Here is a 22,098-nt window from a genome sequence, read left to right on the forward strand (position 1 = left end):
TGCCGTTGTTAGCTGATTGTGTTGTCAATCTGTTGATTGACACTGTGCCCATTATCCTGAAGTTTCATTTGTGATTTTTTTTTTTTTTAAACTACAAGGGCTTCTGAAAGAATGTTAAAAACACAGACTTAAACTAGTTAATCCAAGGATAGGCAGAGTAAAATGGCTTAGAGCCTGTTTAAACATGGATCCAATTAAAACAGGAACTGCCCATGGGATCTTTTTATTCCTTATCATCTGTGTACATGAACTACAGACAAACAGCCAGGAAACCTGCTTGTCAGCAAGTACATGAAGCACTGTGTCTGGTGAAAGCAGGCGGGTGTGATCTTAATGCCTATGCATGTGTTTGCATGCTCATTTGTGTGTGGGCGTGTGTTTGTGCATGGGCTTGTTTATTGTGTGGAGTGGGTGTGAGCACATTGGTGATGATGCAAGGTGCTTGTCTGCTGCTTCATGTGTTTGTGAGGATGTGCTACCAAATGTATATTTGTCAGTGTGTCAGTGCAACTTTAAAGTTCTTCAGAAAACTGAGGTCATTCATCCAGTGTAGTACATTTTTCAGGACGTGTAGATAAAGTAAAGTTGTCAGACACAGCTAAACTGGTAATGATGGTGGCACTGCAGAGATAGACATGTTTGATGGAGAGTCGAAAAGTTGTGGAAAAACTTGTAGAGAATAATGAGAGAATAGAGACAAAGATGAGAGAATAATGAGGAACAAGAGCTGGGTAAAGGAAAAGAGATTAGGGATGATGGGTGATGGTGAGAGAAACCCTATTTGGGGGACTCAGGCTCCTCCCTCCCCCAATTTGGTACAGATGGGTTGTTTAGTTTGGCCTGCAATGTACAACTGGAGCAGTATTCATACTAGGAGATGGATGGATGGAGGGGGGGTTAGACTCAGTTCACCTGAAAAAACTTAGAGAACTTTCCTTAATGCGAGATTTTTGGCATTGGCCCGCTTGATTTGCAGGGTGGTTCCAAGAACTGTTTTTGCTCGCAAATGTTTGTGAGGCGTTTTTAGTTTTGTCTGATCATGTAAAGCAATGGAATAGACACTTTTATGTGTATAGCTTTAAAGCAAAGAAACCATAGAAACACTGATTCCTGTTTGAGATTTGTTGCCCAAAATTTTGTTTTTAGAGCTCGAAAGAACTGTCGATGAGACTGTACAACATAGTTTTATATGAGTCTACTTTTTCCCTTGTACATTGACTGATGCCTCTGTGTTACTGTGTATTAACTACCCTATCCTGGCTGCAGTAAGGTATATATTCTTGACCTGCTCCACTGACTATATGAGCAGCCCTCGACGATCATAATGAGGCCGGTTGGCTTCCAAGTCCAGCAGTGTTTATTTTTAGGGCAGGAAAAGCTATTTGTGCCAGGAGGAAGTTTTGCACTTTTTTTTTCACTGGAGGTCTTACTGCACCCATAAATGTCCGATGCCTGTCTTTGTGTCGGTGCTTGAGCTTTAATTATGTATATTCAATGCAAACATTTGCATGTAGTATAGGCTCTTTTCTTTTTGCATCTTCTAACAATTGTCACAGTGTCATTTACAGTTTAGCTAGCTGTACATTTTACATGCTTAACATCTGTGAATGAACACATGTACAATGGGTTTCAGTTCAGAGTCATAGTGGCCTCGTAGTGTTCCTGTGACTACACAAGTTGTTTATGAGAGGAGCACTAGAAGAGCCATAAAATCTGAGGTAATTAGAGAGGTCAAAGGGAAATGTTGACTTAATGTGAGTCTTTCAAGCTCTGATACTGAAGTGAAGTGAGGAGAGGGCAAAGGAGGGGCTGATGGATGATGTGATGACTGTTTGTTTTATTTCTCAGAAAGACTTTTAAAACAATAACAAGATCACATTATGTCCAGCTTCAGTTAAAAGGCATAGTTTAACCCCCTTTGAGACAGAGGTGTCTTGTGCTTACTATGTGATGTACTGCCAGTACATACAAGTAAATACAGAATGACTCTTGTAGTAATAAAAATAAATACAACAAAGCTAAAAAAGACAGGAGACAGAAATACAGGCTTAGAGGCACTCTGAAAAGTTCATTGTACAATGACGTCTTAACAGAACTTCCCTCTATTCATATTGTTTGCAAATATAGCCGCATCTTGCAAATTATAACCAATTACATAGTGGCAGATGTAAAATAAATATACATAATAACTATTTGATTCTTTTGAAAATGATTTAACATCAGTGTATCTCATGTACAGAAAATCTCCTTGGCATTCAGGGATGTTGGCAGATTTGGTGCAAAGAAGCATCCTTGGCAGACGTTGGGTGTTAAACAGACTGCCAGCCGACTTGGCTCTCATTGTTGTCTGTAAAGAGGAACTCCCCTGATTTTACACACCAAAGTCTGTTTACAAGTCTTGGGGAGCTACTACTGCATATGTGGGAGAACAAAAAAACTTGCAGGGGCAGTGAGAAAATCAAGTGGGATTACCAGAAATCTCCTCATCTCGAGTGAGTTGAGACTTGAGGATACATGAGGATACATGAGCTGCCACTAGAATAACACACCAGCAACTCCAACCTGACTGTTGTTGTATGAGTTGCATTGTGTAAATGACAGTAACAAAAGAATTGATGGAATAAAAAAGACAATAGCTTAGGTGATTTCGATCCTTTTGTGAGTCTCTCACAGTGGTACACTGATAGACTACTCTTTTACCTACTCCAACGTTCTCTTGTTTCAAGTTGGTGGGGGGGTTAGTGGTGTGAGTAAAAATGCAGTTACTTCAGAACAAAGTTGCCAAATGAGAGGAATGTTCTCATGATGTAAATTGATCTCATTATCTAAACATGCGGTGCAGATTGGGCAGTGTTGTGAAATACATGGGAGCATCTTTCATTATGAAAGCACCCATCTGGTCTTTGTTAAACAGTCCTGTCTACTATAACGCTCTTATTCTGGGTTTGAGTTTCAGAGTCTAGTAAACTGTTGTGGTGTGTGTGTGTGTGTCTGCATGCTCGTGTTGATGTGTGTTTGTAGTACAGAGGGCAGTAAGCGGTTTCAGCTGTGGCCTGAAAGAAAGGACGTATTGTTTGAGGACATTTGAGCATCTGCTTTGTTGCAGATAAGGGGTTTGAAGTTAACAGCCACCACTGATCAAAGGACAGAGTTATTGGTGATGTGTCAGTCTTTCCTTCACTGTTTCTTTTCCCTTTTGTTCTGTACGTTGTACACTCTCCCATCCTCTCCTCTACTTCCTGTCTGTACTGCCCTCCGGTCTCTTAACCACTCTCCCAAACAGTGACATTTCTTCTAACTTGTGCAGAGGTTATTCCTCTATGAAGTTAAGTCTGTGTTGCTTGTGTGTCTCACCTCCCATCTAACCTACTCTTCCTGCATCTTTGTCCATTTTTATCTCTGCATGTAATCCCATAGACAATGTAATTCTCATTTACTCAACAGACAAATCTGGTTTAGTGTGTGAACTGGAACAGTGGATGGATGTTAACACTGTGGTCTGTCATCTCCCTGAGAGCCTTTCAGAGTTTCTCTGTATTGTAATAATCGAGTGCTGTTTTGGTTGTTTTTTCTTTTTCTACTTGACGTGACCTGACCTGTATGTTTTTTTTCCCCCCGCATCCATCCCATTTCTGTTCTCTGTGTGTAAAACAAATTTGTTTTTGTTGCCAAACTAACAGCAAGACCAAGTTGCATGGTATGCCAGCACAATACTTCAGTCCAGAGCAAGATTTCCTGACAATTATTGACTACATCACCATGAAATTTGTTAGGAATACCTTTCATCCCCAGAGTGTGATTACCATTGATTGTGGTGCCAATGTCAGATCAAATATCACTTGGAAAAAAAACACTTTAATACATCATGAGGCACCTGGAAAAGTAATTTTTAGATTTCCATGATGTTTGCTATGGATGTGCCATAGTTCTGGTTTTGCTTTTCACAAATTTTTCTAATCTTAAGATTTCCTAGGAAAGGATTTGCTCAACATGCGTTTCCTTTTTCGGTGTCCAAGGTTCACTAAGTGCACGAATGCAGTTCATTGACAGGCGAGCCAAAAGGCCTTCTGGTCTCCTCTTTGCTTGCCAGGTCAAGATTAACTTGTTTTATTTTAATTTAAAAGCTTTTCCACTTTGTGTCTGGAGTTAAAGCATGTGCATTGGAATAAACAGTACTTAAAAAAACATCAACGGAGTGCATTTTCTACACTGGAATGCAGGAATGGCAAGCAGGACCATTCAGAAAATCAAAATAGAACAAACACCATTTTATCTGTAGATCAACAAAAATGTTATTTTGCTGGAAAATACTAAAAGTTTTCTAGAGTAAACATTTTTCTGTTAGATTTGACTTGCTCTTAGTGACTGAACTCTACAAGCGTAGAGACTGTGTTGCAGGAATTACTGTTTTCCGATCTTAGTTTGTTTTTACTTCAGTGAACTGAGGAAGTTAAGAGAAGCAGAAAAAACACAGAGGAGGCACGTTTAGGCAAACACTGTTAGGTTAATAAACAGTCTCTTACACATACTCGATGAACATCGGTTTTCTTGGCACTTTATTCTGAAACTGTAGTAATGACTGGATGTTTGAACTTGTGATTTTATAAGCTGTTTTCAAGACTCCACAAATAGACTGAAATTAATGTCTGAGGGAGACTCATTAAATACAAAGAAAAAGTTCTGATTTATACCAGTCCAATGTCCCTCCACGTGTTTTTGTCTTTCAGTATGTCTCTACCAGTTCATTAATTGTTTCTCTTTTATTTTCCCCTTTCCTCTGTTGCTCCTTGTTCTCTTGCTCTTGTCCTTGCAGCCAGCCTCAGGCCTGGACAAACAGGAAACTCTTAGTGTTATCAGCTCACTCTTTGTGTGTCTTAATGAGTGTCGGCCTAAAGACAGAGAGGGAACAAACACTACCGTCCACACCCTGATCCCACTGTAAACACACTTATCGCAGCACAAGAAAGAGAAGGAGAACCTGAAAGAGAGACAGACGAACACAGAGCCGGAGGGGAATGGGGGCCGTCAGGGAAACGCAACTGAGGGCAAGAGAGGAAGTGCGATCCTTTTCACTTCCTGGTGGTACACACAGGACAGTAGTGCTTTTACTGCTTTGTAGTCTCAAGATTACTAACCAGTGAATTATTGCTGGTGCAGACCAGTGTGGGCTAAGGCTACAGTATTCAGTGCAAGCAGAAGTAATTTTGAATTCATGTATTGTGCACTGGTCGTGTTTGTACAGTATTTGACATGCTCTTTGAAGCTGAACAACCGATGATTAATTGATTAGCAAGTATCTGTTGATTCATTATTTTGTCGATTAATTGTTTCAGCTCTAATGAGGAGTTTAGGGATAGTTGTGATGCCAGTGGCAAAGGCTGGTCTGGTATTGTTTAGTTTTTCTGGCACTGGTTTTAGGATATTAAAAATGAATCAGTGTTATTTCCTGAATATAACAGTGTGTTTTCAAATTTTAGTTCAGAACTGGTTCTCGAAATCTAACCCATCAGCTGCTTGTCTCCACACCTGTTTTCCCATCTCACACACACAAAAAGGGATTGTCCCATGGGAACTGCATATTCAGTTTCCTATGAGCTTTCAGTTACTTGCCCAAGCCCACCGTTCTACTAGTCCTTACCAATCACAGATACGGCTATCTTACATTGCAAACCATTTTGGAGATATGTGTTTGATAATATTAAACATGTAAAGTTGTTTCATCAGAGTTTGTATCTGGTTTAATCTTATGTTTTTGACATTTCATGCCATTAACTTAAATGACAAGCACAGCAGCAGTATACCGTTTGCTCTCTCAGTGCGGTCAAAATTCTCGTGCATTATACCCCTTTTTGGTTTAGAAAACTTTTAACTACACTTTATTTAATCAGTTTTTGTTGGAGCCGAGCCCCACGCTGATTTTGCACCATGTCTGCCAGCACATGATTATTTCATCAGCCTCCCTGCGATGACACTATTTGTGTATGTGGCTGAAACTGGAGCAGTGCATTCCGCTCCACTTAAACCTGTCCATTACAATGTACTCTAATGCTATCAGTGTCATGCTGCGCTGTCATGACGGCTCCTCATTATTTGTTTAGCTTATTGAAATCACGGGCCATTAGGGAGGATCATACTATACCGTATATCAGCATTTTCCATGTAATTTTTTTTTTCATCACTGCGGGGAGGGGTGCTAAGTCCATTCCAGTTTTTCCCCCAACATGCAGTTCTTGTTAATGAGACCATGACAGGAATGTTCACCACAGATCGTCTGTATACTTGTCGGTTTTTGGATGGAGGAATCAAACAATGAGCGCCCCACAATCTGTTTGCTTTGACCTAAAAACTCACCAACCCCAGTATTAATAAAAGTATGCAGAACTATAGAGCTGCAACGGGAGTCCATTGATATTTTTCTGCTTTTGAATCTCTTTGTGTGTTTGAGCATTTTTGAGCATTGGCATCTAATCAATTAATTAATAAATAAAGAAAAATAATCATGATCTGTAAAGGAAATGTTATTTGTTATTTGCAGCCCTAGATTTCAGCTTTTGTTCCTTGCTGCAGTCAAGGGAGACCAGTGTGACGCTTCAGTGGGCAACAAGGAATTGTGCAATATAAAACAAGTGAAATAAATCATGAATGCTGGAGAAAGAGTTGCAGATGTGTGCCACATTACACAAACTTGTGCACATGTTGTAAGACTGGTAACTCTGTCATATAGACTCCTTTGAGTAATAATAAATGTTATGGTAATAAATCAAACAGTACATATTTTTGTTTGGCTCAGATAAGGTTAAAACTTTGGTAAAAGCTTTTGAAGACTTGGAGAGTGAAATGTGTGCCTGTAAGATAGTTATGCAGACACAGAAGACAGTAGCTGGCCTTCCTACCCTTTTCTTTGTTGATAACTGACAACCAACTATTACATGAAGAAATCTTCATACAGAGAATTATAGGGTTTTTTTAATGATAGTGCGAAGTCCTGAACCAAGAGCAAACAGTACCCAGATCCCAGGGCTTTTGTTTTAGAATGCTGCGTGAGCTTATACCTCATTTCTGGTTTTCCATCTTCATAACCACACTCTAAGTTTGTAATTGCCAGTTTGTAGTTGTTAGTGTCCTCACTGGCCTCTTAGGTTGGACAAGTTTGTGTGGTTGACCATTTTACATGCCAACTCTCTCTCTCTTTCTCTTTCTCCCTCTCTCTCTCTCTCTCTCTCACTTTTCTCACTGTTTATTTTTGACTACTTGTATTACTCTGTCATGTACAGGACAGGTTTTTTTTTCTTTTCTTTTTTTTTATTGCTGATTCTGGATCACAAAGGCACTCAATTACAGCAGCAAGTTCCACCCTTCCTGATGTCCACAGAACATGATAAGAAGTTGTGTTGAATTATACACACAAATCACCCTCCATGTTCCTTGGACATTCTCTTTGAAGATTTTTGTAAAGCCAGAGCGATGCTGTGAAGTCAGGGTCAGTTCATATGTACATGCATTTATTTCCATTTTCTTCAGTTTATGCCTCAGTTATTTATATTCATCTTTTTCTTTTCAGTTCCTCTACCATCTCCTGAGTGTACCTATTTTTAGTATTTGATTGCCTCAGTGCCTGCACGCTGGCTGAACAACACATGACTGTCTGTATGAAAATCATGAGACTTTTCATGGCAGCATACCGAGAGGCAAATCCAATCCACCTTGTAAAAACAAGGAGTGCTTACCACTACACCATATGGGATATGTGCTTTATAGCTTCAGCTTGCTCCTGCTGTGTTGTGTTTCACTGCACACCAGTCGTAGTGATGGACAGATGCATGTTCTCTGACTTGTTCCACTCTCTGTTATCCCCCAGCCCCCACAGTACCTTGTGAATGTTTCACTCCAGGTCCCAGAAAGCTACCCAAGTCCTGATTCATCTCATCTAGCAATCAGTTCTGTTGCAGATGACGATCTAAACGTTAGCAACACTTTGCAAATATGGCATTTGCTGTGTGAAAAAGCTCCTTTGGGTTTTATTTTATGAAAGTGTTTATTTTTTTATGATACAGAGGTGGTCCACCAGCACTTTAAAATGTAAAACTCAGTCCTCTGATGGAAATCAGAAATGACCGGTGTAATGATTCCTAAATGATGCATTACCACATTTGTGTCCAGTTATCCCATTGTTTGTGTCATTGAGGCTGAATATATGTCTTAAATGTATATTCTTCCACATGAAATATTTGCAAAGACAGTTTTCTGCATGTATTGTAGGTGCTTCTTTTTGAATTGATGTGATACAAACAAAACTGTAATGCACACAGATAGATTAAACATGAGCAAACTGGAATGAAGTGAGTTTCCAGCACCACAGACAAGTGATTGAAAAATCCCAGTGTGTTCATCACTTTTCTGTGATGAATCTGCTGAAATTTGTACCACTGTACGTGTTCTATAAAGGAAGGTTTTCCCTGATCCTACGTGTATTGTTGGGTAACACTAAATTGCTTTTGGATATTTTTTCCAAGTGCTCAGCTGAGTGTCTATATCTAAGTCTGTTGGAGAACTTTCTCATCTTACACTGCCTCTTAAATAGTATCACACCTCTTATTTCAGTGCTTTGAAGCCTGGATCAGTGTATGTGGGTATTATTTTACAATTTTCCAGAGCTCCTTGCCAGAAAACTAAGAATATTTCTTCACTCTCTGTCATCTTTGACTTTGTCCTCAGTTTTCAGAGCAATTTAGTATTTCACTTTAGTATTTTTAATTTCCTCCCTGGTTCACATTAATGAGTCTATGAGTTGGGCTGCTGAGTTTAGTGGTCATCGTGTTTCAGTGACAGAAGGGATTTTTATAGACCTGCTCTTTCCACCAGCTGTGCAAAATGTATTGCAGCAATTCCCTTTGGGTGTTTGCCACAGAGGTTATTTGTACCATGTAGCACCATCTTGGCTTATTACGCCCTTAAAATAGGGTACAGTTTGCCACCGCAAGTATTTATGGAGTTAGAGATTCCACCCCCTTATCACGTGTAGGTCAGTAGGCTATCAGGTCAAATCTAATACTGTGCTGCATCCCAATATGCACACACGGCTGCAGGGAATGCTGACTACAGAACTTGTGCTGTCAAGCCAGCTTGTTTGGGGTTCATGGGTTCAGTTCTCCCTCTTATTCTGCGCTCAGGTAAAGGACACAAATTAATTTATACTGTATGTTTAGGGCCAGGCTGCTTCTTTACCTGCCTGATATACCTGATTTTGGTTTGTTATCATTTGAGAGTAGATATAGTTATGTTTTTTGATTGTCTTTTTGTTTGTTGCTCTTGTGGACAGCTTACTGTGCTGTATTTGAACACTGCAGTGTAGCAAGGCTGTCTCTGTATGAGATCGTGCTTGAAACTTGCCAGTAACTGACTTCTGTCTATCTGAACAGCTTGCTATGGGGGCATTTGGTTTGTGTATGTGTGTGTCAGTGTAAATGTCCACTCTGGATGTTGCTTAGGTGTGTGTATGTGTCACCCATATGGCCACAAATGTTATGTGTGGAGAACAACGAGCCCTCCGACTGAGAAACATTACTCATGCTAAAAGTATCTTGAGTTGTTTTGGCCGCACAGAGAGATTTAGTAATGTGGGCGTCAGTGTCTAATGATGTAACCATCATTAATAATGTATGCATTGTTAAAGATAAGGAAAAGATATTTTCTTAGAATTAAAACCGTGCATACTTACAACACAAAGAAAGAAAAATTACTATCTTCAAGAGATTTACATTGTATTTTTCCTAACCCCCTGGTCCCACACTGATGTCAGCTTAGCTCTTCTCTCTTCTTTTCTCCTTTTCTTTGTCCTTCATTTGAACTCTTTTTCCTTTGCCCCCCATAGGCCAATGAGTGGAACAAAAATGACGAGCGGCTACTTGCTGCGGTGGAGCATGGTGAGGTGGAGAAGGTTGCATCGCTTCTTGCCAAGAAAGGTGCCAGTGCTGTAAAGCTGGACAGTGAGGGCAAATCAGCGTAAGCATTCTTCGTCTTTTTAGTGCTTTTTTTAATGCCTTTTAACAGATACAGCGATCAAGGAAATGTACTTTTAAGCACATTTTTGTGCTGTGAATTTATTTATATCCTTCTGTAATCAGTTTATGAATCCCAGCGGACTGCAATTATTTCATGTAGACAGTAAATAACATCACAATTACAACATGCTTCCTGTAAAAAAAAAAAAAAAAAAAAAAAGTGCTCTACAGAATAATTAATTGATAGAAACAGAGACAGTAGTCTGCAGGGAATTCTGTTGCAGTGTCAATCAAAAAAGAAGGCAGACTGATGCAGGCAAATTTACAGTTTGCCATCTGGGATTAAACTCACACTTTAACGATAAAGGTATAATAAAAAATTATTAGATTGTGGTAAAATAAAAGTGAGTACATTCACTTTAAGGGAAACATTATCCACTCCTGGTGATTTTTATGTTTCTTTTCATTTTTCTCCAGCATATGCTCATGTTTCTGGGCTTATGAAGCTACTTTCACGCTCCACAGCACATTGTTAAAAAATGAATGGCCACTCTAAAAATACAGCTGTTTTCCCTAGTTCCTGAAAGATTGACGTTTTCAACCGTTCATCCAGCCTCCCTGACATTCAGTGTTTCGAGAGTCGGTTCATTTCTGCAGAGGCAGTGGAGTTTGTTGCCTCACCAATTGAGATTGCTGATAACACAGAGACTCAGTGTTAATATTTGACCTCTTTCTTTTTCTGAAACACAACACCCGCTGACCTCGATGTGTTATGCAGCTCATGCAGAGCTGGAAACCTCAAATCATAGGCACAAATGCAGGGAGAAACGAATGTGCAGAATCTCACGTGCTGGAACAAACACATAGGCTTTCTTGTTCTGCTAGTAGTTCACATCCTTGATCTTTTCTCTGTATGCGACTGGAGAACAGAAACACAAATACAAATGCGTACTCGCAGCCTTTACAAATCACGATGAATGAGGTGGTTTGGGATCTCGACGCTCCAATCTTTTCAGGGCTTACAAAGGAGGAGCCTACAGTATCTCTATGGTGATAAAACCTGATAGAAAGGCATGTGGGCATAGTTGTGAGTGTGTAAGAGTGTGAAATTGTGCACCCTACACACGCACACACACACTCACACAGTGGGGAGCTGTGCATGTGTTTATTTTTTTTTCATTCTGCTCACTGAGCTGGAAAGTGATTGTATTGATTGCCTGCTGCACGCATGAAAACTACAAGTTGTGTTTTTGCTGTGGGTCATGTGCTATAGTTTTTCTGGGTACAGTGACTTTGTCTCCAGCAAGTCACCACCCCTAGACGTAGATGATTAAAAAGATTTTAAAAATAAATAAAACTTATTAATTAAAAAAGTTTGATAGCTTTTGTTACCTTTGAACAGAACAAGGCCGTTTCCATTTGTTTCCACTGTTTATGCTTAGATAAGTTAAGCAACCGCTGAGTAAAGCTTTATTTTTACCAAAATGTAGAACTGTCCCTTTAATGTCATGTTTTCCATTTAGACAGGGTGGGGTCAGTATCAAGTGTGAAAAAGAATAAAAGAAGTTTTATTAAATAAGATGGCATAAAAGTGAGAGTGTTAACTCTGCTGGTACTTTATTTACCCCAGTGTGCAACGTGAGGTCAGCACTGGAGATAAATTATTGTCCCATTCACAAGATCTTTAAAGAAGCCTGGAAACTAGTTGTAAAGTTGTAAAACAGCTGTCTTGCAACAATTCTGTTGTTGTGATTTTATAGATCTTAACATTTACTGCTTTTCTAATTTTCTCTTGGCTTTGGGTTTAGTCTTCATGTGGCAGCTGCACGTGGTCAGACGGACTGCCTATCTGCTATCCTGGCCCATGGAGCTGACTTGTCAATCACTGATGCTACAGGTATGTGCTGGAGTTATATTTAGTATTGATGGAACATATGGGACTTATTTCAGATCTTCTCTATTACTGCACTACTATTAAATACCCCCCCCCCCCCAAAAAAAACAAAAAAACCCAAAACTATCTATATATACTATATATATATACTGTAAAGACAGAAGTATATTGTTGTGTTATTTGTTTATGTCGAAGATCGTTATCTGGTTGTAATTGTTGTACCACTTTCTTGTGTTTGTGTAACATTTGATCAGTTTTTTTTATAAAATCCTTTGGCCTAACAAATCCTTTCTTCGTTTATTTGTGTTCAGGTTTCAATCCGTTACATCTGGCAACCAAAAACAATCACATCGAGTGTTGCAAGAAGCTCATTCAGGTAAGGTGGATTACATTTCTATAAAACCACTTTGTCATATGTAATGCACTGAAATCACCAGCAATGTGGCAAAGTACTGCAATCTATCATGTATTTTACACACATTGTGGACCCACAGTGATAAGTGATAGCACCACATGGTTGATTTTTAACGGCTACACAGTATTTTAGGTTCAGTGCAAGAAATATGGAAATAAGAATGTTGTAATAGCAGGACATCCAGTTACCCAGCAGGCTTTCTTCTTGGATGCATTACTTGGTGCATTAAATAAGGAATGTGTGAAAGCTGGAGCATGAACTGCATGAAACCCACACACTGAACAGTCTCACTCTTCTGTTGAGATGTCTGAAACCAGGCAGCTTCACTGATTCATGTCTTCAGCCTGCTGATGGTGTGGGTATATGTGTGTAGATCAGCAGATCTCAGCAAGAGGAAACACACCTTCACACACACTTTATCCTGCTTTTACCTGCTGACCTAACTATCCCATGACAGCCTGCAGCATATCACACACCTGCCTGGTCAAACATCCATGCAGGTTCACTTGTGTGTATAGCAGTTTTAAAGCTCCAAACAGCATTTTTGTCCCCCAAAATTCTTTGTACTGTACTGTTCTGAAAAACCTTTTTCTGTGCTGTGGCACCAAAATAAAGCCAGAATTTCCTTTGTTGCAAAATGTTAGCTGATTGTTTCCCACTAACAACAAATAATGCCATCACTCATAAAGCCCAAACTAGAAAACCATGTGGAGAAACTAAATAGAGTAAATAGAGTTGATATATTGTTTCTGGCACATGTGTATCTCTATGAACATTGACTGATGCGCTACGGTAGCATGAAATGCATTTTGAGAGTTATTTGGACTCATTTTGGGAAATTCTCAGACACATTCTCGAGAAAGTTTTGAAAGTCTTTTAGGGAGATGTAAGAAATAAGTTAGAAAAATCTAGTATTTATGTTTATAAATACTGGTTCTGTCTAATTATGTATTTATGTTTTTTATGTTTTCCTGTTGTATTCATTCATTATTCGTGTGTAACATTGATTTTCACGTCTAGTATGTTTCTGTTTCTCCTCCAGGGTAAATGTCCCATCGATGTACCAGATGCCTCAGGAAAGGCGGCTCTGCATCACGCTGGTGAGCGTCTCAGTGTACTCAGAGTTAAACAAAAGCAATTTTGTTGAAGATTAGTCTGCTGTTGGGAAAATATGTTGTGAGATTAAGTTAAAGCTCGTTTCAATCAAAAGTTCCCATAAGATTCATGCTTGTTTTCGTTCAAACCAAACACTGCTCTGTCTCTGAGTGATGAGAACATTCTCACAGACTTGATCTTTGGTTATTTTTTCTTGAGGCTTCTGCTTTCCAGCTCTAAAAATAATGTTTTTCAGCCATGTGTGCCTACACTGAATTTGACAGATCTCTTTAGAGCTTCTTTTCAGTTTGTTTCACAATGCTGATGTTATTTGACAATGCTGTTGAGGTGACTTATTCTATATTTTTTATCAATGTTGCACTTTTGCAATAGAGACAATGGCTTACGAGTGTTACACAACAGTTTCAGCTACTGTAATCCTGCCTATGTTTTTTGATGAAAAGGAAAGTAGAAAGTACAGTCATGTCATGTTATGCTGTGATTAATGTGGTCTTTTGGACATCAGACAGTGAGAGATCTCTTGCCAAATTCCATCCTAGAACACACTGCGATCTCTGAACACCTGTGAGCTCCTTTTTATTGTCTGAGTGCTGGTTTGTTTTTTCTTCAGCTGCCAACGGGAACATCCAGATTGTCCAACTGCTGTGTGAACTTAAAAGTCCCATCAACCTGAAGGATGCAGTGCGTACTTTCATTATTACTTCCACTCTTTTATTTTTCCCGAAACTAATGAAGACCACAAAAATGCTTCATTCAGTTCTCATTCATGTCGCTCTCTGCTGTGTCGTTTCCAGAGAGAAATTTGTTCAAGGAAGGCTACTTATTGTTTGCATACTTTGGATTGTCTTAAAAGATTTACCTGCCGATACTTCTTGTGTTTGCAACAGGATGCTTTCTGTATTAATCTGCTGTCAAATCTTATTTGTCTGATTACGTTTTTGTCTGTATCTCTTTAGAAACTTAAAGTAACTTCAGTTGTCTCTCCCAGCTTAAAATCTGCAATATGAAAGATCCTCAGTAACCGACATTTCCTCGCGTATAAAGATTGACTGATGTACACCGTGTGCATGTGTGTGAGAGTGTGTGTGAGGTGGAGGGTCAGTGTACTGTGGGAACTCTGCTCTCAAGCCGCAGACATGTGGTCTCCATTGCAGTGACGCTCCATTCCTGTGGTTTTTTTACCCAACTGGGGTGTGCAAGCATGATGATGTTGTGTGTGTGTGTGTGTGTGTGTGTGTGTGTGTCTGTGTAAATGGAAAAGCAGCAAGTGAAAGAAAAGAAATGGAAGGGAAGAGAATGCATTGTCTATTTATTTCTCTTTTTATTCTCATGCCATGACTGACCTTTTGGAAGAACACACACACACACACACACAGAGTGGTGTCTTGGCCTGCACGTAAAGCTGTTATGTTATTGTTAATTAAAATTTATTGCTGCCTCCTGCTTGTTTAAGCCTGTGACAAGCCTGCGTTGTATGTTGTGGCTTTAGAAACTGGTTCATGCTACCACCCTGTGCCACTGCCAGTAGGGATTTTAAAGCTAAAGTATAGGGTTTCTGAAATCCTTTCAAGGATGGAGCAAGCCCAAAGACATGGTAGATTTTATTGCTGAGATACAGTATTTACATGTGGTTTTCAAGTATTTCTTCCAAAAATTGTTAAGCAAAATAATGCATCGTCTGTGCAGTAAGGAAACTGTAACCAGCATTGCACCCAAAATGTGTCAACAAAAAAATTTTAATTTCCCCTCTTGCACATTTTAGGTTTTGCACATGTGGGACGACAAAAACATAACCATCTGCAAATGTGTTTGTGAGATATGAGCAGCTCTGTCTGCAGTTAGCAGACATACAGACCGCAGTCATCTGGAATATATTGTGCTGTTTCTGTGCTGAACAGAACGTGCCAGCTTGTTCGCCTCAGGCTTACATCATGGCTGTAACAAATACCTTTACCTGATCTATATTTGACTTAAACAATCACACATATAGAAAGAAACAGGGCATCTGCCAGGTCTTACACATAAAGAAAGAAAGAATGTTTATAGACAATCAAGTGAATGTAAACTTAAATCCCACTCAGTGACAATGGTACAATGTAGCATAAAAGCTTCCTTATGTTTTCAGTCTTATGTATAAGACCACATGTTAGCAGTCATCTTGGCTTAGCAGTTCAAGTCATATAACGCTCAGGAAGAGCTCTGTGGGATTGTTGGTTTATTCATGATGCACACAGTTTACATTATGCTCTTCTTTCTGGAATATGTGTACTGTTGGTTGTGAATCCTAGTCTTATGAGTTCTACATGAGAAAATAACACTATGCATGTGTGTTCTAGGCAATAAGGTAAAGGTTAAACAGGCAGGAGTCAGATCTAGTTGGTGCAGTGGACATCAACACATCAAGAATGAACTGATTACAAACTGATTAAAATTTGTTGTGGCAGCTTACACAGGTGGCACATGGATAGATGCATGCTGTAACCGCACACCTGACAGAAACAACTAACTCACACCAACACGCATGATGATGTAGTCTGGCAATCAATGTGACAATTTATTGAGTGCTTCAGTGGCCTTTTTTTTTTAATCCCCTCAGGTCTTTAAAAATATTGAAATTAAACAGTCTGGTCACTCATTGTTTCAGCAGTTCATAGCTCATTGACATTTGCAGTGTGTGGTTCAGAGTAACAGACAGTGCTTCTGTTACATGCTGTTAGGTTTAAGAACCACTGTTTTATAGTATCCCTCACCCAACTCCTCTTTCAGCAGCACATAAAGTGACAGAAACAGCACTCTTGTTGACCACTTCAATAAATGTTAATGAAATAAAAACATTTTTCACGAGTGAGAGGTGGTTTGAAGTGGTCTGTCACATGTTGTATTTACACACACACAGACCTGTGTAAAGTATTTGTGTCTACATAAAGCCACAACCAACACATGTAAGAGTTACTGAGAAATTAAGATCTGGCTATATCAAGTTCGAAATGTCTGGTTGACAGATTCATTGCTATCCAACTTCAACACTTTAAAGCAACAGTAAATGATGAATTTTTAGAATACATGGTCACTTGATGACATTTTGATTGCACAGCAACAACAAGATGAAAAACATTGCAAAGTCAATACTAGATGCTGCTCTTTGCTAATGTTACAGTCTAAACTCCAACCCCTCCAGTGTGTGCTTGGGTGTTCTTATTCTCTCATTAGGAGTGTGTTAAGCTTTAAAGAGAGGCTAGTGTATGTATGTTTGCCTTGATTGACAGACTCTTGTGGTTTCTGCTAACATGGCCAGGCTTTTGTTGCCCAAACGTTGTATTAAAGTGACAAGATGGCATCAAGCTGTAAACAATAACAAGTGTGGGCAAGGTAGAATTTGTGCACCTGTGTGCTCACGATCACTCACACAGACTCGATATCTATTACTCTGAGGAAAACAAAAAATGGTTTCTGTTTTTTAGATTTCAGAGAAGCAACAGTTCAGCAGAAACACAGACTGGGCAGAGCAGACACAGGGCTGTTAAAGTCTTTAGCAGAGCTCAGAGGAACCCACAACATAGTTTTGTTCTCTGTGGTCTGCGGGAGCAGCAGCCTTGTAATATAAAACACACAGCTATGCTGACATGCTTTGCTGTTTCTTGACCTTCTTTTACTTTTCTCCAGCTGGACATGACTTTAAGATCTTTTTGTGCCTCTGTGGTGGCGATACCCATGGCTGGAGATATTAGCTTTAGGGCTGTCCGTCCCACTCTCGTGAACACGATATCCCAAGAAACGCGTTTAAGGAATTTCTTCAAATTTGGCACAAACGTACACTTAGACCCAAAGATGAACTGATTACATTTGGGTGGTCAACGTCACTGTGACCTCACAAAACAATTCATGCTCTAATTATGACAAAAACTCACACAAATGTCTAATCGGATAAAATGATAGAATGATGACATTTTATAGCCAGAAGGTCAAAAGTCAACTTCACTGTAACATCATAATGTTTTCTGTCCATTATTCACCATCATCATTCATTTATCATAACTCATTAACAGAACAGATTGTGACCATCTTTCACATTTGGTCAGATGCTGAATAGGTGACATTAATTTTTAGTTCCCACCTTGAAACTGTGTTGATTGTATAGATTTTCTGTGCTGAGTTGAAGATGTGTTTGAAGCGTCCATGTTTTAGAATTTGTAGCCTCTTTGCAGTAACATCCATATTTGTAACGTATAAGCTCACTGGTTTTCTGATATTGAGCTTCATTTCAATTTTTAACTGGATAATTTATTAACTGGAGTCATACCTTTCAATATAGTGATAATGTCCTCTTCACAAACAATTGTTCTTGTTACTTATTTATTATTTATTCAGTATTGTATATATTCAAGAAATGTATTATTTCTTTATTTATAATTATTTATTATTATATTATTTATGAATATATATCTAGACAGATATGGATGTAAACTGCACTTGGCTGGCTGGTGGAGGCATACAAACACAAGGCAGCAATTGTTTTTTTTTTTTTACTTTTCTTTTAACTTTAATTTCACGTTTTAAAAAATTAAATGACCGTGTGGATGTGTCTCATTATACAGTGAATATTGAGTTCCTTACCTGTTGACCTTATGAAATCTTAGTGAAGATGATGTAGGCCACAGCTCGTTCCAGGCGGTACACCACCCTCCACAAGCCCGGCCCAGCCAATCAAATGTTTATGTTAGATTTGGGTCTTAGGTGGTTAAAACTAGGTTAAATGTAATGCCTGGGGTTAGGATCTGTCAACCCTGGTGAAAAATGTGGGATGTCTACGTTAAGTGAAATACTGTCTCAGCAGCCTAACTGTCAACCAGCCTGTTCATTTAAAACTGTAAATATATAATCTTTGGGATTTTCCCAGCAACTACTCCACTCTAGAAGGTGGAATAACTTCTGGCTTTTCTGTTTATCTGCTGGGAAATTCAGGAGACACTCCTTCAGGAGACATGCACTCTTTTTTTTCACATGTATCTGAGGTTTTTCTCACCATACAAACACTCGCCACACTTCACTTCTAGGCCCATGTCCTCATGTCACAGAAGGAAAGTTATCCAGGTGTGTGTTATGTTGGTTTGTAGCCCCTCCGTAGGATGATTTTTGGCATACATAATGTTTATCGTGTCTTTTTGTCTCAAAGGACGGACTCACCCCTTTGCTGTTGTCAGCCAAACATGCTCATGCTGATGCGTGCAACACATTGCTGGACTGTGGTGCTGAAATCAATGTTTCTGACAACAGTGGCAGGTACTAACAGTGAAAACACACACAGAGAATTCAGAAGACCCTCATGTCCTTGTTGATCAATATTTGCACGTTTCTGGGTTGCAGGACAGCCTTGATGCTGGCCAGTGAGTCCAACGCCGTTTCTGTTGTTGAGGTCTTGGTTCAGCGAGGAGCGGATCTGTCAGCTGTAGATTCACAAGGCTATGACGTCTTACACTACGCCAAGCTGTCGGGCAACTCTGAGGTCAGAACTGCCCTCGCAGCCGCCCTGAGCAGACAACAGGTCTCAGGTAAGAGTTATGCAAGCAACACACACACAAACAGTGCAGTAAGCAAGCATTGAGGCAGCAGAGGGCGATATTCTCTGGATTGTTGTTTTAATCACCCTATGCCTATAAAAACATAATGATTCTTAGCTTCAGATAATGAAAATGTAATTGTGAATATTATAATCCTGCACACTGGAGCTTTAACGATGCTGCACTGACATCATTTCTACCAATTTAAAATGAAGCGCTCTATGCCTAACCTCAGTCCTAACCCTAAAAAGTCTTAACCTGTCATCGAGCAACTTTTGAGGACCTGCTCTTGGCCCCTGGGTTGGAATTAAGTCCCTGTAATGTTTAGGTTTGCCCCCATTGAGGGGGGACAAGCACCAACAGACAGAAACAGACAAATGTGTGGCTTCTGAGATTTGTACTGGTCTGATTTCAGCTTGGTCAACACTGCCATCTGGAGGAGTTCTCACATTTTTTTAATTTATTTTTTTCTCTGCACATGTTTGAGGAGAACTGTTCTCTACCTCTAGCAAAAAAATGTGAAATATTCAACGAGAAAACTGCAGTTATTACTTCTGTCAATTTTTTTATGTTCTTCTTGTCTCCTTTTTTGACAGATGCAAAGTCTCCTAGAAGTCCTCAGGTAAGATCCCAGTCTCACTTTTCTATCCTTTTCTTTGGAGGTTTTCACAAACAGGCGATCAAAGTTACTTTTAAACACCTGCAGCTACAAATACAATCAACTATTAATAACAGCGAAAGTGCAACAATACGATTCATAGTGAAGAAGAGCCTAAAATTAACAAAAGACAAATTTCTCTTGTGTAGTTACGTCTCATGGGCAGTAGTTTATCAGCTTTTCTAATGTCTTAGTATCAGATTTCTCAGCTTGTGAAACATCTTTTAGTTGCTATTTTTGGAAAATAAAACTTTAACTTAAGTCTTACTATAGCACCCATTGATTGACTCTTCTTTTACTAACCAGCACTGAATCCCACCGTTCTTCTTCTCTCTTTTCGTTGCCTTTCTTCTATGTCTCTTTGCTGGCTCCTCAGCATGATCAAGTAGCTAAGCTAAGCGATGAACGGATCACAACTCCAAAAAAACGAAAAGCACCTCCACCTCCTATTAGCCCACTGCAGGTAAATGCATGTGTATCTGTGTATCTGCTTGTATCAGTATGCCACTCTTTATATTAATGCACATCTGCAGTATATTCATAAAAGGGTTGTCAGACCTGAACGTTTCCAAGTATCTGTTATATTATTGTTCTTTCAGTCTTCTCATCAGTATTTCACTTATGTAGTATCTTTATATAATTTATGTACTGATTTGTACATAAATTGAATAAAAGTATTTTCCAGACATGAAAAAAGTGCTCAAAACAAACAGGTGCACATCTTGAGCATTACTGAATTTCCTGGTGTTTCTCTACAAACAGATTGTGAAAATATTGTACTCATTTTCAACTAAATTGTGACAAGCGTTTAATCTAGAAACTAATTTAAATTTTTTTTTTTTATCAAACTCAATCTAACTTTATCCTTCTTTAGAGCTCTGGACCCTCCTCTCCTTCAGCCATTACCTCCACTGGGACCCCGGCATCCAGCAAAAGTGACACTCCCAAAAGATTCATTTACAAGGTAAAATAAAAGGAAACAGTCAACATGACAAATATAACTTGAATAAGAAGCAGGAGCATTTAAGACTTTATTCCACAAACTGATGTTTCGTCAGCAGATTCCAGATTCTACAACATTGCCGAAGTATCCACTTTTTTTAATATAAATACACAAAATAAGCCCCAACTGGCAGTAAATGCCTTCGGCCCTGTATTAGTGGTAATACAAGGAGACCCACAGGATCAATAGAGGAACATATTTGTGGTAACATCAACTCATATATGAGAAGGTCCTGATACCCCCAAAAATATTTACATCTAGAAGTAATAATAAAATCGAAACGGGTGGGCAGCATTAACGCCATTTCCGCATGGTATATAATCATAAAGTAGCATCTCATGTACCAATTAGCTCAATTCTTGTCTTCAGCCTTTTCACAGCCTTTTCCCTCTGCTGTCCATTTCTTCTCTTTCTCCTTCATCTCTCACCTTTTACTCTTTCATCTCCATGTCCACCTTTTGTCCTTCTTCCCTCCCACTCCCTCCTCACTGCTACTCCTCCCCTTTCGCATTTTAAAGGAGGATGAGGTTAGAGGAATAGCACTGAGAGAGGAGGTTGAGAAGCTCCATGAGCAGAGAAACATGTTGCTGGAGACAATCGAAGACCTGAAGCAGACGGTGGAGCAGGCGGCGACTTTTCCCGAGCCGGATACGAAGGTGATTAATGACTAAGCAACGCTATAGTGACGTGTTGTATTACATACGAGCAGATCTAGTGGTGACTAGAGCAGAAGAATTAGTCAAAGTCAATGATGTCAGACTTTTACTTGAAAAGTAAAGTACAGCAGAAGCACTGAATATAATTATAGGTGGATCAAAATATTGTAAATTAATCATATGTCCAATCCAGCTTAAATCTTTTTCCTAGCTGGATAAAGAGAATCCAGCAAATTTGAGTTTGGTATAGCTATACAGTGTTACACGGTGGCTCTTTTGATTCAATTTTAACTTTTATGTATCACAGGTTTACCAAAAGTCTTTCTGTTCGTTAGATTTGTACATAAACACAGATTTTTCTTCTAGTTTAGTACAATACTGACAAAAGACAGCTGTGTACTGCTGAACCTTTTCACCTTGGGCATTCTTGAAGGAGGTCTAACCTACGCTTTAGACATGTCACAACTCGTTTTGTTTTTCAGTAGGCAGCTAGTGGTCCTTAAAGTTGCTCTTTGTGTGCCTGTGTATGTGAATGTGTGTGTTGACAGGTCGAGCACAGTATAACAGCGTCTGCAGCTCTGGTTTCCACTTTGCAAGCCAAGATTACTGCTCTCACTTTGGAGAACCAGCAACTTGCAGGCAAACTCAAGGTATGTATCCCATTCATTCATGCTCATGAGTTAAACCCTAAAGCAATGAATTAACCCCTCTGAAAGCAAGGGCAGTACAATGAGTGTATATGTACACACACTGAGCAATTGCTCCACTTCTTTATCTGAAAGGAAAAGAACTTAACC

At 39.3% G+C, this 22,098-nt stretch overlaps 1 protein-coding gene across 5 annotated transcripts in view; it reads left to right on the forward strand.

The window, feature by feature from the left end:
* Positions 1 to 22,098, forward strand: part of rai14 (retinoic acid induced 14) — a 38,843-nt gene that overhangs the window by 10,269 nt on the left and 6,476 nt on the right. For 4 of the 5 annotated variants that reach the window (XM_046375113.1, XM_046375116.1, XM_046375114.1 and 1 more), the window contains 12 exons: positions 9,872 to 10,002; positions 11,810 to 11,898; positions 12,207 to 12,271; positions 13,353 to 13,410; positions 14,037 to 14,107; positions 18,600 to 18,706; positions 18,791 to 18,975; positions 19,581 to 19,606; positions 20,019 to 20,105; positions 20,517 to 20,606; positions 21,164 to 21,301; positions 21,850 to 21,951. In XM_046375113.1, coding sequence (XP_046231069.1) covers positions 9,872 to 10,002; positions 11,810 to 11,898; positions 12,207 to 12,271; positions 13,353 to 13,410; positions 14,037 to 14,107; positions 18,600 to 18,706; positions 18,791 to 18,975; positions 19,581 to 19,606; positions 20,019 to 20,105; positions 20,517 to 20,606; positions 21,164 to 21,301; positions 21,850 to 21,951 — 1,149 coding nt within the window. The remainder of the gene's footprint in view (positions 1 to 9,871; positions 10,003 to 11,809; positions 11,899 to 12,206; positions 12,272 to 13,352; positions 13,411 to 14,036; positions 14,108 to 18,599; positions 18,707 to 18,790; positions 18,976 to 19,580; positions 19,607 to 20,018; positions 20,106 to 20,516; positions 20,607 to 21,163; positions 21,302 to 21,849; positions 21,952 to 22,098) is intronic. The other variant, XM_046375118.1, reaches the window with a different exon arrangement.

Source organism: Scatophagus argus, chromosome 20 (assembly GCF_020382885.2).
Source record: "Scatophagus argus isolate fScaArg1 chromosome 20, fScaArg1.pri, whole genome shotgun sequence".
Lineage (NCBI taxonomy): Eukaryota > Metazoa > Chordata > Actinopteri > Scatophagidae > Scatophagus > Scatophagus argus.